Consider the following 14,353-nt stretch of genomic DNA (forward strand, 5'->3'; position numbering starts at 1 on the left):
GATTACAGGCACACATCCCCATGCCCAGCTAATTTTTGTGTTCTTAGTAGAGATGGGGTTTCACCACGTTGGCCAGGCTGGTCTTGAACTCCTAGCCTCAAGTGATCTGCCTGCCTCGGCCTCCCAAAGTGCTGGGATTACAGGAGTGAGCCACTGCATCCGGCCAAATGCCAATTTTAAAAAGGTGCTTTACAATGCTCTGGATCCTCTTGACCTGCTTATTTGAAAACAGGAAGATGGGAAGACCCACTGAGGCTGTGGGAAGAATCATCTAGAGGTGGCAGGGCTGGGATGGAACCCAGCCCCTCAGAGCATCTCATCTGGGAGGGCAGAGGTCAGTGGGGTGAAGTGCTCTTTCTCACAGTGTCCTGGGAGGAATGGAGAGACTGATGTAGGTAAGTTCCCTGAGGAGGTATGATACAAATCTGTGCTGCTTCTAAAAGAACATTCCCACTTTATTTTATATAGAAATCCGAGAGTCCAGGGCAGTACCAAATGGATGCTTCCGGGCCCATTTATACCTTGGCAAGCAAACCACGGTGTTCCCAATTTCTTTATGCAAACAGGAGCACACATACAGCCTTCCCAAAAGGTGTAAGAAATTTTAATTAAAATGATAAATGCCATGCTCAATAATAAAGCTTTAATATCCCTGGCAAACAAAATAACAATGTACTGCTATTCTCCTTTCCCAGGGCAGCATAGTTATTTTAATGAAAGTCTTTTTACACATCTCATAAAATTATTCTTGAAAAGAATAGCACTAAGTAGTTGATACCTTTTTGGCAGTGAAGGACTCTTGCACTCCAAAGCTCAGCCAAATGTGAAGAGCAAAGACTCTAAAGCCCAATTGCCTGGGTTCAAATCTCTATTCCACACTTCCTAGTGGAATAGAGAAATTTCACACTTCCTGTGTGAAATCGAGCAGGTCATTTAACCTCTTGGTGTCTCAGTTTACTCATCTATAAAGTGGGAGTAACAATACCACCTACCTTTTCGAGTTGTTGTGAGGATTAAATAAGCTAATACATATAAATAGTTTAGAAACTGTACCCAGCACAGCGTAAGTACTCAATAAGTCTTGGTTAATATTATAATTATTAACACTATCATCATCATCATCAACTTTCTCCCATGGTTTGGGAAACCGTACTGACCTCCTGTAACATATCAGAGTCTTCAATGGCTTTGACAGCAATTTTCTTGGATGTTTCCTGAATTTCTCCACCTATTATAAACTCGTCCAGGATGAAATAAGCCTTTTCAAAATTAAAGATAATATCCAGCTCGCAGACCTGGTGGGACAAAAACAAATGTTTTGATAAACTTGCAGTTGTATCAGGGGAAACATCTGCCCGAATCTCGAGCTTTTTCAGTTTGCACTCATGTGGCGTACCAAAAATAAAAATATCAGATGGCATTTTAAGGACAGAAAAAAAGAACAGGGAATGCCAGGCCTTAATAAATGTATGCCACATTCTATTAAAGCAAAGCACATCCTTAGATAATAATGTTTTGTGTTACAACAGGAAATTTGAGGCTCAGTAAGGGAATGAGGCCACTCGGCTCCTCTTCCTATCTGCACCAAGAAAACTGAGCCCCAGCTGCATTCCAGGCAGGAGGGCAGAGCTTTGTTTCTCCTGCTGTCTGCTCTGTAAATCTTGGCTTCTAGCTTTAGAACTCTCTCAGAAACTAATTCTTCAGAGGAAAATTAGCTCAACTGTGCTAATTTTTCTCAAAATTATGTCACAGCCAGTGGTTCTCAAACTCATTACAAAGGCTCATTAAAACACCCTGGTGCTACGGCCCACCCCTAGAGTTTATGACTCAGGAGGTCTAGATAAGAACTGAGAATCTGCACTTTTAACAGGTTCCCAGGTGATGCTGAGGCCGCTGGATTGGGGGATTTCACATCCAGAACCCCTGGCACGGATCAAAGCAGAGTCTGATAGATTTTGGTGTTTATTTAAGTGTAGCAAGTATGGCAAGATCACTCCCATCATCCAAATAAAGCTCATTTCCCGTACTCACACACCATCCTTGCTGTCTTACTCCCTACTTATTCCTCTACTCACTGACACCTTCTCTTTCCGTACCATACCCCACCCACCCAACTGAAGCTGTTCTCTTGAAACTCTGCTCATTGAGTCTCCAGATTGCATAAATGTCTTCCTTTGGGAAGTGTCTGTTCATATCCTTCGCCCACTTTTTGATGGGGTTGTTTTTTTTCTTGTACGTTTGTTTAAGTTCTTTGTAGATTCTGGATATTAGCCCTTTGTCAGATGGATAGATTGCAAAAGTTTTCTCCCATTCTGTAGGTTACCTGTTCACTCTGATGATAGTTTCTTTTGCTGTGCAGAAGCTCTTTAGTTTAATTGGATCCCATTTGTCTATTTTAGCTTTTGTCACTAGTCATTAGAAAAATGCAAATCAAAAACTACAATGAGATACCATCTCACACCAGTTAGAATGGCGATCATTAAAAAGTCAGGAAACAACAGATGCTGGAGAGGATGTGGAGAAATAGGAATGCTTTTACACTGTTGGTGGGAGTGTAAATTAGTTCAACCATTGTGGAAGATAGTGTGGCGATTCCTCAAGGATCTAGAACCAGAAGTACCATTTGACCCAGCAAGCCCATTACTGGGTATATACCAAAGGATTATAAATCATTCTACTATAAAGACACATGCACATGTATGTTTATTGCAGCACTGTTCATAGTAGTAAAGACTTGGAACCAACCCAAATGCCCATCAATGATAGACTGGATAAATAAAATGTGGCACATATACACCATGGAATACTATGCAGCCATAAAAAATGATGAGTTCATGTCCTTTGCAGGGATGTGGATGAAGCTGGAAACCATCATTCTCAGCAAACTAACACAAGAACAGAAAACCAAACACTGCATGTTCTCACTCATAAGTAGGAGTTGAACAATGAGAACACATGGACACAGGGAGGAGAACATCACATACTGGAGTGTGTCGGGGGTGGGGGGCAAAATACCTAATGTAGATGGCAGGTTGATGGGTGCAGCAAACCACCATGGCACATGTATACCTATGTAACAAACCTGCACGTTCTGTGCATGTATTCCAGAACTTAAAGTATAATTTTAAAAAAAGGGAGGAGAAAAAAAAAAGAAAGAAAGTCTCCAGACCTCCCCAACGTTTACCTCTCAGCCTCATGTGGTACTCTTCACCAATCTCTGTTCCTTGAAAATCTCTTCTCCCTTGCTCCCCTGATTTTGGCAATACCACTTAATGCCTGTTTTTCTTGTCTATCTCTGATAATTCCTTCTCAGACTCCTTGGATAATTTATCTCCGTCCTACCCTGCATTTGTTTAAGAAGTATTTAAGGTGTGCCTAGCACATATCAATCAACAGAACAGACAAACATCTCTGCTGCATGTTGCTTATATTCTAGCCATCCATCTTCTGCTTGAATATTCATGTTCCTCAAGGGAGCCTCTTCTCTTCGCAAAATGCGTATTCTCCTGGACAATCTTGCTGACTCTCTACAGCTGTGTCTAGCATGCAGGTAGCTCAACAAACCTAGACGACTAGCCCTGATCTCCCTCTAGGCCATTAGTCCAATATTTTCCCCCACTAACTAGACATTTTTACCTGCCTATTCCTCAATCCATGTCACTATGTCCCAAACTGATATCAAGATTATTCTTTTTCCTTTAGTCCCTATTTTGCTTAGTAGTTGCAACCTCTAATTGCTCCATCTAATTCATTTTAGGGTTCAACCAACATACTTCCCCTTCCCCACTCATTCCTTTCCCTCCCTTGATCTCATCCCTCTGGATTTGGTCATCAGTTTCTACTGATTCTATTGTCTAAATAAGTCCCTACCCTTCCTCTCTTCTCTGCTTTCACAGCTGCTGCTCAGGCCTACAGCACTTCTCCATCAGGCCCCTGCAATGACCTTCCAGGTGGCGGCTGTGCCTGCTCAAAGCCATTGACCACTAATGCTTTGCTAAAATGCTGATCTTGTGCCTCTCCAGTGTAAGGTCTTCAGGACAAAGGCATATAGGAATCTTTACCAGCCTGGGCCCTGCTGTCTGATTTCCTCTGCCAGTGCTTATCCACGCATCTGACACACATGCCACAAACGCACAATGTCACGGTGCTTTTTTGTGCCTTTGCCTTCTGCACATTCCAACAATTCTTGGATTGTGTCCCCAAATGTCCTTTTCTTTATTCTCCTGCTGGCAAAACCAAGCTCATTTCTTCAAGGCCAAATTCAAAAGTCAGGCACGCGGCGATTCCTCACATCCCCTTTCTCCCATTCAGATTTCACGTCACTTCCTGTGGGTTGTCACCTACATCTTCTGTGCACTAGTTTATGCATATTGATTACTAATCACTCCCCCGTACTACGAGTTCAGGGCAGAAACTTTGCCTTCATCATCTTTATATCCCTGGTTTCTCGCACATTGTGAGACACAAAAAATGCTTGTAAGATAAATGAATGAGCAAGTTTAAGTACAGGCCTTGTCTGAGCATGGTGGCTTACGCCTGTAATCCCAGCACTTTGGGAGGCTGAGGCAGGCAGATCACTTGAGGTCAAGAGTTCAAGACCAGCCTGGCCAACATGGTGAAACCTTGTCTTTACTAAAAATACAAAAATTAGCCAGGCATGATGGTGCACGACTGTAATCCCAGCTACTCAGGAGGCTGAGGCAGAAGAACCACTTGAACCCAGGAGGCAGAGGTTGCAGTGAGCCAAAATCATGCCACTGCACTCCAGCCTGGGTGACAGAGCAAGACTCCTTCTCAAAAAATAAAAATAAATAAATACAGGCCTTGTTTCTAATATGCTAGAGATTAATGGCATCCCAGACACAATTCTATGGTTGTACTGAATGCTATAACTTTGCATGAAATAGATGTCAATATTTTAGCAAATTCCTCCATATATTTACAAGTTAGGTCAATAAACTAGCAAACTTCACAAGGAATATGGTTTAAGTTGACACATCCAAATGAATCCAACTTCTATACAGAATTACCATGGCATACTGGGGGTATATCATAGTTTATTTAAGCAGTTCCTTTATGGATATGGTCAGATTTTGGGCTGTTTCCACTTTTTATTCTAAATGTTGCTGCCATAATTTTTGTTGTTATTGTACACTAATTTGAGTATAGCGTAGGAATAAATTCCTTGGGGAATTGCTGGGTCAAAGGATTTGTATATTTAAAATTGATAAATACTAAAATGTGGTCCTCCAAAGTAGTCTATAAAACTTAAAAGTTTCACTAACAGTAGGAGTGATTACCTATTTATGCCATCTCCAGCAATGGATAGTCTCTAAATTTTCAGATGAACATTAATTAAATTTGCATTTCCCTGCTTATTAGTGAGACTGTACATCTTATTAGATGTGCACTGGCCTTTTCCATTTCTTGCCTTGTCTACAAATTGCTTAATACTTTGTTTTTGTCTATTGTAATATTTGTCTTAGAAATCTGAATGATTCTTTCGGTGTCACAGATACTGTCTCCTTTCCCTGCTGTTGTATATGTTGCAAGCATTTTCTATGTAGAAGCTGAAAAGATTAAGGTAGATTTACATGCACAAATATGGCAAGAGCTCTAAGACAGACTTGTAAGGGAGAAAAAAAGAAAGTTGCAGAATAATATGCAGAATGCAATCCCATTTTTAAAAACTGTATATGTTTAGAGGGATATGTAAAAATATGCATCATTTTTGCAGTTTTAAACAATAGAAAGAAACAAAAAGAAATCACAATAGATCAGACATCCATGCACATGAAAGAAGATATGAGAAGTAAGCAGTTACCAGAGGTCAGAAAAGGCAGAGGTCAGGAGTTATAGTAGCAAGCTGAGGAACCTCAGAGTTCAAGGCAGGCGTAGACCAGGAATCCAAGACAGACAGGAGCCTCATTAGGAGAAACCAGCATTTAAAATCCTGCAAAGTGAACCTGACAGATACTAATGAAAATTCTCTAGGAACTTCTTATACCCCACTTTGATGCATCCCCAGGTCTGGGTCCTCCAGCAGCCATGGGGAATTAATTTACTGTACTAGTTTCAAGGGATAAGGGTAAGGTCAGGTGGTATGCAGAGTTAGAGACACAATACACACACACACACACACACCTTGATATACAGTTACTATCTTTAGCTCTGAAGAGAAATGAATATGCAAGTTCCCTAGGCATTATAGAGAATGTTACAACTGAGCAACTATTTCACATACAGCAACTCAAAAGTGCTATCCTATGGTTATTCTTTGAGTCTACTGCCATCTGAGAATGAGAGAAAACATCCAGGAAGACCCTTAGACCAGTTCATTTTTTTTTTTTTTTTTTGGACAGTCTTACTCAGTCTCCCAGGCTGGAGTGCAGCGGAGTCATCTCAGCTCACTGCAACCTCCGCCTCCTGGCTTCAAACAATTCTTCCACCTCAGCCTCCCGAGTAGCTGCGATTACAGGCATATGCCACCATGCCTGGCTAATATTTTTATTTTTATTTTTAGTAGAGACAGGGTTTCACCATGTTGGCCAGGTTGCTCTTGAACTCCTGACCCTAAGTGATCCCCTCCTTGGCCTCCCAAGGTGCTGGGATTACAGGCATGAGCCACCGTTCCCAGTCCCAATTCAGGTTTCTGAAGCTACTGCCTAATTACTCATGCCTGTAATCCCAGCACTTTGGGGGGACTGAGGTGGGCTGATCATTTGAGGTCAAGAGTTCGAGCAGACTGGGCAACATGGTGAGACCCTGTCTCTACTAAACATACAAAAAATTAGCCAGGCATGGTGGCACATGCCTGTAATCCCAACTACTCGGGAGGCTGAGGCAGGAGAATTGCTTGAAACCAGGAAGCAGAGGTTGCAGTGAGCCAAGATTGCGCCACTGCACTCCAACCTGGGCAATGGAGTAAGACTCCGTCTCAGGAAAAAGAAACAAAATAAAATAAAATAAAATAATAAATTCCACCTTGAGGTTGTCCTAATACAACAAAAATATGTCCTTGATGCTCAAGTGACTCCACGCCTTCTAATTATGCAAATACCCCTGGCTTCTTCCTCCCTCACCATGTTAATAAACACATGAGCCTCTTTATTTTCTCGTGTATCTAGATTCTGAATAAAGCTTTAAAAAGATAGAAACTATCATTTAACTTTATCTTCAATGTCCTAGCCTTGTGCTTTACTGTAGTTTGGCTTAAGGTTCTTTTCTTACAGCAGAATTCATGGTGCAGTGAGATGATTTCTGGCATTTCACCAATTGAATCCTTTTGGACAGAATCTAACAAGCACATGTACTTATTAAATTATGCTCTAAAGTAAATACAAAAAGTTTCAAGTTACATGCAGCAAATGCTTCAAATAATAGTAAACTATATAAGTACCATAAAGCTATATATAAAATAAGAATAGGCTGGGCACAGTGGCTCACACCTGTAATCCCAACACTTTGGGAGGCCGAGGTGGGTGGATCACCTGAGGCCAGGAGTTTGAGAACAGCCTGGCCAGCATGGCGAAACCCCATCTCTACCAAAAATACAAAAATTAGCCAGGCATGGTGGCACGTGCCTGTAATCCCAGCTACTAGGGAGGCTGAGGCAGGAGAATCACTTGAACCCAGGAGGCGGAAGTTGCAGTGAGCCAAGACCGCGCCACTGCACTCCAGCCTGGGCAATGAGAGCAAGACTCCATCTCAAAAAGATAAATAAATAAAATAAAACAAGAATAATTATAATGCAATGTTCAACTATATAGCAATGAATAGTTTATTAAGTATTGCTATCACGCCATCTCTTTGCCCCTCCCAGCAGCCCTATAAGGTTAGCAAAGTAAACACTTCTCTTAACCTTTTTGAGGGTCATTTTTCTCATCTGCAAAACAGAGATACATGACAGGCCCCAAATGCTTGAATTGGTGAGTGAGTGAGCCTACACCAGCATCCGGGGGACTCACAGTGCTCTTCCCCTGACAGCAAAAAACAAACAAACAAAAAACTCCCTACATCAAGTTCAAAAGCTCTCTGGGACATCAACAACCTCACACACTGAGGCACCAGTAAAAATTCATACTGTAGTCTGTAATGCAGAAATATGGCAGGTATCTAAATCCTCAGACTCTTATCTGGCATGAGACTTTGAGGCATTTCCTCTGAGTCTCTATAAATTGGGGTTAATGCTACTTACTGAAGATTGGAAGATTAACTAGTTAATCCTTGTAAATCTCCTTGGAATTGAAAAGTGCTAAAAAAAAAAATTACATAACTTAAATTAGTAGCCAGAGATTTTGATCCATCTGTCTTCAGCAGATAATATTTTCCAGGTTATAAGAGAAGCTCAGTACCAAGTTTTCCCCTAGATAACATTATATAAGGGCAGAATTCAAGGAAAGCTTTAGCATTAATATGGGAGTAAAAGAAAACCAAAGAGAAATATTTTATTGCTGAGACTATCAATGAGAATCAGTACTGGAAGTCTTTGCTCATCACTGTTAATTAACAAGAACTGAACTTCTACTGGGCATATAGCCTTGAATTGCTCTTAGCTGCTCTTAGCTTAATGAAAGATTCATTGAATTTTTTAATAAATTAAATTTTGGTACATGACAAAGACAGAGCTTCCAAAGGTATACCAAAATAGAATGGGAAATTAATGTTAGAGAAATGGGAATTCATTCTGACTCTCTTTGTACTTTAACTGGGTTTAGGATTGGTGAAGGTCACTCGAGTCTCTTGAGAAGCAGAATGCCCTGAGATATCTGGCTGAAATTTGGTCAGATAGATTGAGATCAAAATTCAGCCCCAATTCACATTATCATAGTTGGTTTAATCTAGGAAAATGCAACAGGTCAAGCCAGAGTTCAGAAATGAGAAAGAGAAGGCAGGTTACGGGAATGCCTAGACCTCAGGGAAACTTCTTCAGGCTCTTGCAAAAGGCCAAGTCTGTAGTTTATTTCAAAGGAAAGTACAAAAACGTGAGAATTCATTTGAATAGTAGAAAGTATTAAATTAAATAATATGTTTGAAAACATATTAGTATACATTTGCAAATTTCTCCCTAAAAAAATGAAAATAAACTTGGTATACCAAGAGGAGAAAGAAAAGATGGTCTAGTTGTCTTATTGCTGTTATATACTGACCAACAACCTGAAATCCCTGAAGCAACATTTTAGGTCTTACAATATCATTTACAAGGGGGAAAAAAGGGAGGGAGGAAAAATTCTTTCAGAAATCTTTCCAGTGTTCATCCTTATGAAAAGTGTTGCAACAAATCTGATAAAATTTGTTCAATATTACAAATACTGCTCATTCATTAAAGAGAATAACAAAAAAAAAACTCTTCAGGAAGTAAATTATCCTAACACTTAACAAAAATCTTCAGTGAATAAGAGAATAGGGAAGAGGGTATCATGAGAAGAAAACAGTTTCCAAATCCAGTGATTTATTTCTTGAGACTGTTAACTGGATTAAATGTTTTGGAACATTTGCTATCAAATCTGGCCCACAGCTGTTACAAGTTAAGCGGTGGGGGGATAAAATGAGTCACAAAGCATGGTCTCAAGAGAATTGCAATTTGATGGTCAAGCAAATCGGGTGCCAGTTAGGGACACTCCAAGTTCATTCCTCGTTGCTGGAGAACTGTCACGTATATAAAAAGGGAAATGTAGGCTATAGGTGGTGGCTCATGCCTGTAATCCCAGCATGTCAGGAAGCCAAGGCAGGCAGATCACCCAAGGTCAGGAGTTCAAGACTAGCCTGGCCAACATGGTGAAACCCCATCTCTAATAAAAACATAAAAATGAGCCAGGCATGGTGGTGGAGGCCCGTAATCCTAGCTACTCGGGAGGCTGAGGCAGGAGGATCGCTTGAACTCAGGAGGCAGAGGTTGCAGTGAGCAGAGATCGTGCCATTGCACTCCAGCCTGGGCAACAAGAGCAAAACTCCGTCTCAATAAATACATACATACATACATACATACATACATACATACATACATAAATAAGGGAAGTGCAACAAGGCTGGAAGAGTGGTCAGGGATCCATGCTTTGAAAGGTTAAACAACAGGCTAGGGGGTTTGATTTATTGTACATGATGGAAAGTGGCTGTGAAGGAATGCCCAGATACAAAACCTGTATCCGGGTTTTTTAAGGAAGATGGTAACTAATAGGGCAAGAGGGTGAACAGAGAAAAGCTCAAAGGCATAAAAAGCCAGGTAGGATGTTTAAGAGAAAAGCAAAATTGAAATCCCAAGTGAACCTATACTAGTGAGAGTGGAAAGAAGGAAATGAATGTCAGCCCAATTTGAATAGACAGAGGCAGATTCTGGTAAAGCGTAGAAAAAGACAAAAGCAGCAGCATCCTTTTGCACTGAAGGATCCTGGAACATAACAAATTCCAATCATGAGACGGAACGGATTTTCAGTAGATGAGTTTGGTTCTGGACCATGAGAAGCCCAGTGAAGACTGTCACCAGCAAGGGGAAGAAGAGTCACTTAGTAAGGGATTTCCAGGACAGAGCGTCAGTACACACAGAGTTAGGAAGAGATGAGGGCATTTAGGGATGGGCAGAGGAAGGGAGCTGAGTGGAAGAAACCAAGGAGGCGCCTTCAGAAATAACAGGACAAGAGTCAGCAGAAATCCATGTCATGGAAAAATCAAGAAGGGTGAATTTAGAGAAAGCATCATGGTGAGCAAGGGTCCAGTGCTGCAGCAAGAAGCAGGTGAAAGCAGGTGAAGACTCAAGAGGAATCGCTGGTGTCAACCTGCAGGAAGGTTCAATGGTAACTTGCTGATTTCCTTGCAGAGTAAAGATGGACCCATGCTGTAAGCACTGCAGAGTGAATGAGTTCTGAGGACTGGAGCACCTAGTATAGTATATCACTTGGCAGAAAATGCAAAAAGATTATTGAATAGCAATGTGAAGGAAAAGGATTTGGGTTTTTTGTTTGTTGCTATTTTTCTCATGCATAAATAATTAAGAATACTTATAGCTTAGAAAAAAAGCCAGAGAAAGGATAAAAAGTCAAAACAGAAAAGAGACGACAAAGCCAATGAAGAATAAAGAACACAATATCAAGAAATCCTTCACAGTTAAATTCTGGTTCACTGAAATAAGGTCTCTGGTGTATTTGTGGTATGAAGATAAAGATACATCCACCTCTTGAAAGCTTTGGGTGGCCGGGCATGGTAGCTCATACCTATAATCCTAGCTCTTTGGGAAGCTGAGGTGGGAGAATTGCTTGAGGCCAAGAGTTCAAGACCAACCTGGGCAACATAGCGGGACCCCATATCTATTTAAAAAGAAAAAAGGAAAGCTTTGGGTCTTTCATTTACTAAGAATTACAGGTAGGGAGAAAAGTCTTGTATTCTAATCTTAGGGGGACTAAGGTGATCTTCGGTTCAAGTTCAATTCATATTTTAGATGTGACAGAGAGAAGGGATGTGACCAGAGACAGAACTGAAGTAAGAGCTGAGATGGGGACTGTAGCTAATCCTAACCGACAAGGACAACACTTACATTTCCAAAATATTTGTCCAGCAGCTCCACGTAACGATGCACAATCTCTAGCGTCAAGAGCTCATTGTCCTGATTTTCTATTGCACAGCAAAAATATAAACTAGCATACCTTGAAATGAAAAATAACAAAAGCAAAATATGACAATACATTAAGCAACCTGGAGACAGTTTTTCCCGTGAATATGCAAAGTCACCTCCTCCCCCGCCGAGCCTCTCCTCATCCAAGAATGAAATCATTATTCATCACCCCCAATAGCCTCCTGAAATATAAATCAGAATATATGAAAATGCTGTGGGGGTTGGATTACTTCCGTTAATTACGCATGAAAGACTCTCAACAAAATTTTACCTTGAAGAGCTATTATCAGGAGGACAGTATCCTTTCACCCCTGGTAATCAGGGTGTCTTCACACCCCTCTCCAGCTTGTCAATTGTTTTTTGTAAAATAGAAAGCCCTGACCAGTGCTGTCAGGAGCCCACACTCCCCACCCTCCCACTTTACAATGGGCTTCAGTCATTCTGTGTGAGCCTCCCTCCTCAATTTGTCAAACTCCAACCTTGGGCCCAGCAGAAGGAGCTTCGCAGGCACTTGCTGGTAATTTACTCCATTGAATATCAATCTGTGAATGTTACCTCTGTTTTTCCCAGTGAGCTTTATAAACACCCTTTGCAAGAGCATACCTAAGGAGCATAACTCCTTCCGGGAGTTGCAGTAGGGTGTTGGATGCAGGGTCAAGTCAGCTGTGTTCTGTTCCTGGCTTAGGCATCAATTACCTGGGTCTCCAAGGGCAAAATTATGTTACCTCTCAGGCTTAGTTATCTCATATATAAATTGAGGGTCCTTTCTAGAATAGTCTTGCCATGGCAAGCAGGTATGGTAAAAACAATATACAGGCTTTAAAGCCAAAAAGATCTAGATTTGAATCCTGGCTCTACCAGTTAACACTCAATTACTGTGACTGGGAACTGACTACTTAAACTCTTCATGTACTCATTACAAATTCAAGTAACAGGCATAATAAGAGCTGCCCCACTGAACACATCCCCATCTCTCTGTCATACTAACCTCCATTTTTTCCAAAGCACTTGTTACTAAGTGAAAATATTGTATTTGGTTACTTAATAAATACGTATACCACATGAGAGCAGGAATGTCATCTGTCTTGTTCAATGATGTATCCCAGCCATTAGAACAATGCCAGGAATGGCTGGACGTGATGGCTCACGCCTGTAATCCCAGCACTTTTGGAGGCTGAGGCAGATGGATCACCTGAGCACAGGAGTTTGAGACCAGCCTGGCCAACATGGTGAAACCCCGTCTCTCTTAAAATACAAAAATTAGTCAGGCATAGTGGCAGATGCCTGCAATCCCAGCTACTCAGGAGGCTGAGGCAAGAGAATCGCTTGAACCCAGGAGGTGGAAGTTGCAGTGAGCCAAGATCACGCCATTGTGCTCCAGCCTGGGCAACAGAGCAAGATTCCGCCTCCAAAAAATTAAAAAAGAACAATGCCAGGAATGTAACAAGTGTTCATACCACTTTTCTTGAATGCATGCGTGCACTATCAAGGTGTAGTTTATTTACCTAGAATCCATCCTGGCACCTAGAATTTCTTTCAATAAAATGAGAGTTCTTTTCTAGTTAGTCTATTGGTACAAATATCTGGGCCCCAGCCTTCAAAGATTTCAGTAAATAATGGAATTGGTATAGCAATGTAAAATGTTCAGGATTAGAAAAAACCAAAGCAAGACTGAGAAATTGAGCTCTCAAAAAGTTACTCACACCTTTTATAAACAAGTTTTAGCTCCTTCCAGTCAATAAAACTGCTTGTCCTGTGACCACGGGAGAGGATAATCTGAACAATTTCCCGGGTGATCTTCTTCCTCTCTTTGTCAGGGAGAGTGATGTACCATTTCTGTAGCCGTAATTTCCCTTGTCGACTGAAGAGCAATATGAAATGTATCTAGAACAAACAAAGGACACAAAAAACAGAACCTGATCAACCAAGTCATTCTGCCATTCTGCAAAGACACTGAAATTCAGTGATGGATTTACATAGAAAGATAATTCTGAACAGATGAAAAAATACTTACCAGCATGAAAACTCTCATCTGACAAATTATATTTAACCCATCAGAGAAAAAAGAAATGTGTATATCACAAACATAGCTTACTTTTATTACAGGAGAAAAATAAGTTTTTTATTTTAATTCTTTTTTTTTTTTTTTTTTTTTTTTTTTTTTGAGAAGGAGTGTCACTCTGCTGCCCAGGCTGGAGTGCAGTGGTGAGGTCTCAGCTCACTGCGACCTCCACCTCCTGGGTTCAAGCGATTCTCCTGCAACAGCCTCCCAAGTAGCTGGAATTACAGGCGCCCACCTTCATGCCCAGCTAATTCTTGTATTTTTAGTAGAGACGGGGTTTCACCATGTTGGCCAGGCTGGTCTCGAACTCCTGACCTCAGGTAATCGCCCCACCTCAGCCTCCCAAAGTGCTGGGATTACAGGCATGAGCCACCACACCTGGCTTTATTTTAATTCTTTTTAAGTGTTATAAACGCACATAGGGAAAAACACATCAAGAAAGTAGTAGTACTTCTGTTTTTAAAACATTAATTTCTTCCTTTACAAGACAAAAAAAAGTGTTAAGAACAACAGAAGGATTTACTTTAAAAATTATATTCTGGCACCATATTTAACTATAGAAACATAATGATAATATAGAAATAAACGGGAGAAGGAAAGGCAGTGAGGCTGAAGCAAGGGGAAAGAGAAAGTGAGAAGCTGTCTTAAATGTAAGCTGTTTTTTTTTTTTTTGAGACAGAGTCTTG

At 40.9% G+C, this 14,353-nt stretch overlaps 1 protein-coding gene across 2 annotated transcripts in view; it reads right to left on the reverse strand.

Moving 5' to 3' along the window:
* Positions 1-14,353, reverse strand: part of AP1S3 (adaptor related protein complex 1 subunit sigma 3) — an 81,836-nt gene that overhangs the window by 8,654 nt on the left and 58,829 nt on the right. For both annotated transcript variants that reach the window (XM_063648410.1, XM_054477060.2), the window contains exons 2-4: positions 13,311-13,489; positions 11,528-11,636; positions 1,158-1,295 (exon numbers count right to left, since the gene is read on the reverse strand). In XM_063648410.1, coding sequence (XP_063504480.1) covers positions 1,158-1,295; positions 11,528-11,636; positions 13,311-13,489 — 426 coding nt within the window. The remainder of the gene's footprint in view (positions 1-1,157; positions 1,296-11,527; positions 11,637-13,310; positions 13,490-14,353) is intronic.

Source organism: Pongo pygmaeus, chromosome 11 (genome assembly GCF_028885625.2).
Source record: "Pongo pygmaeus isolate AG05252 chromosome 11, NHGRI_mPonPyg2-v2.0_pri, whole genome shotgun sequence".
Classification (NCBI taxonomy): Eukaryota; Metazoa; Chordata; class Mammalia; order Primates; family Hominidae; genus Pongo; species Pongo pygmaeus.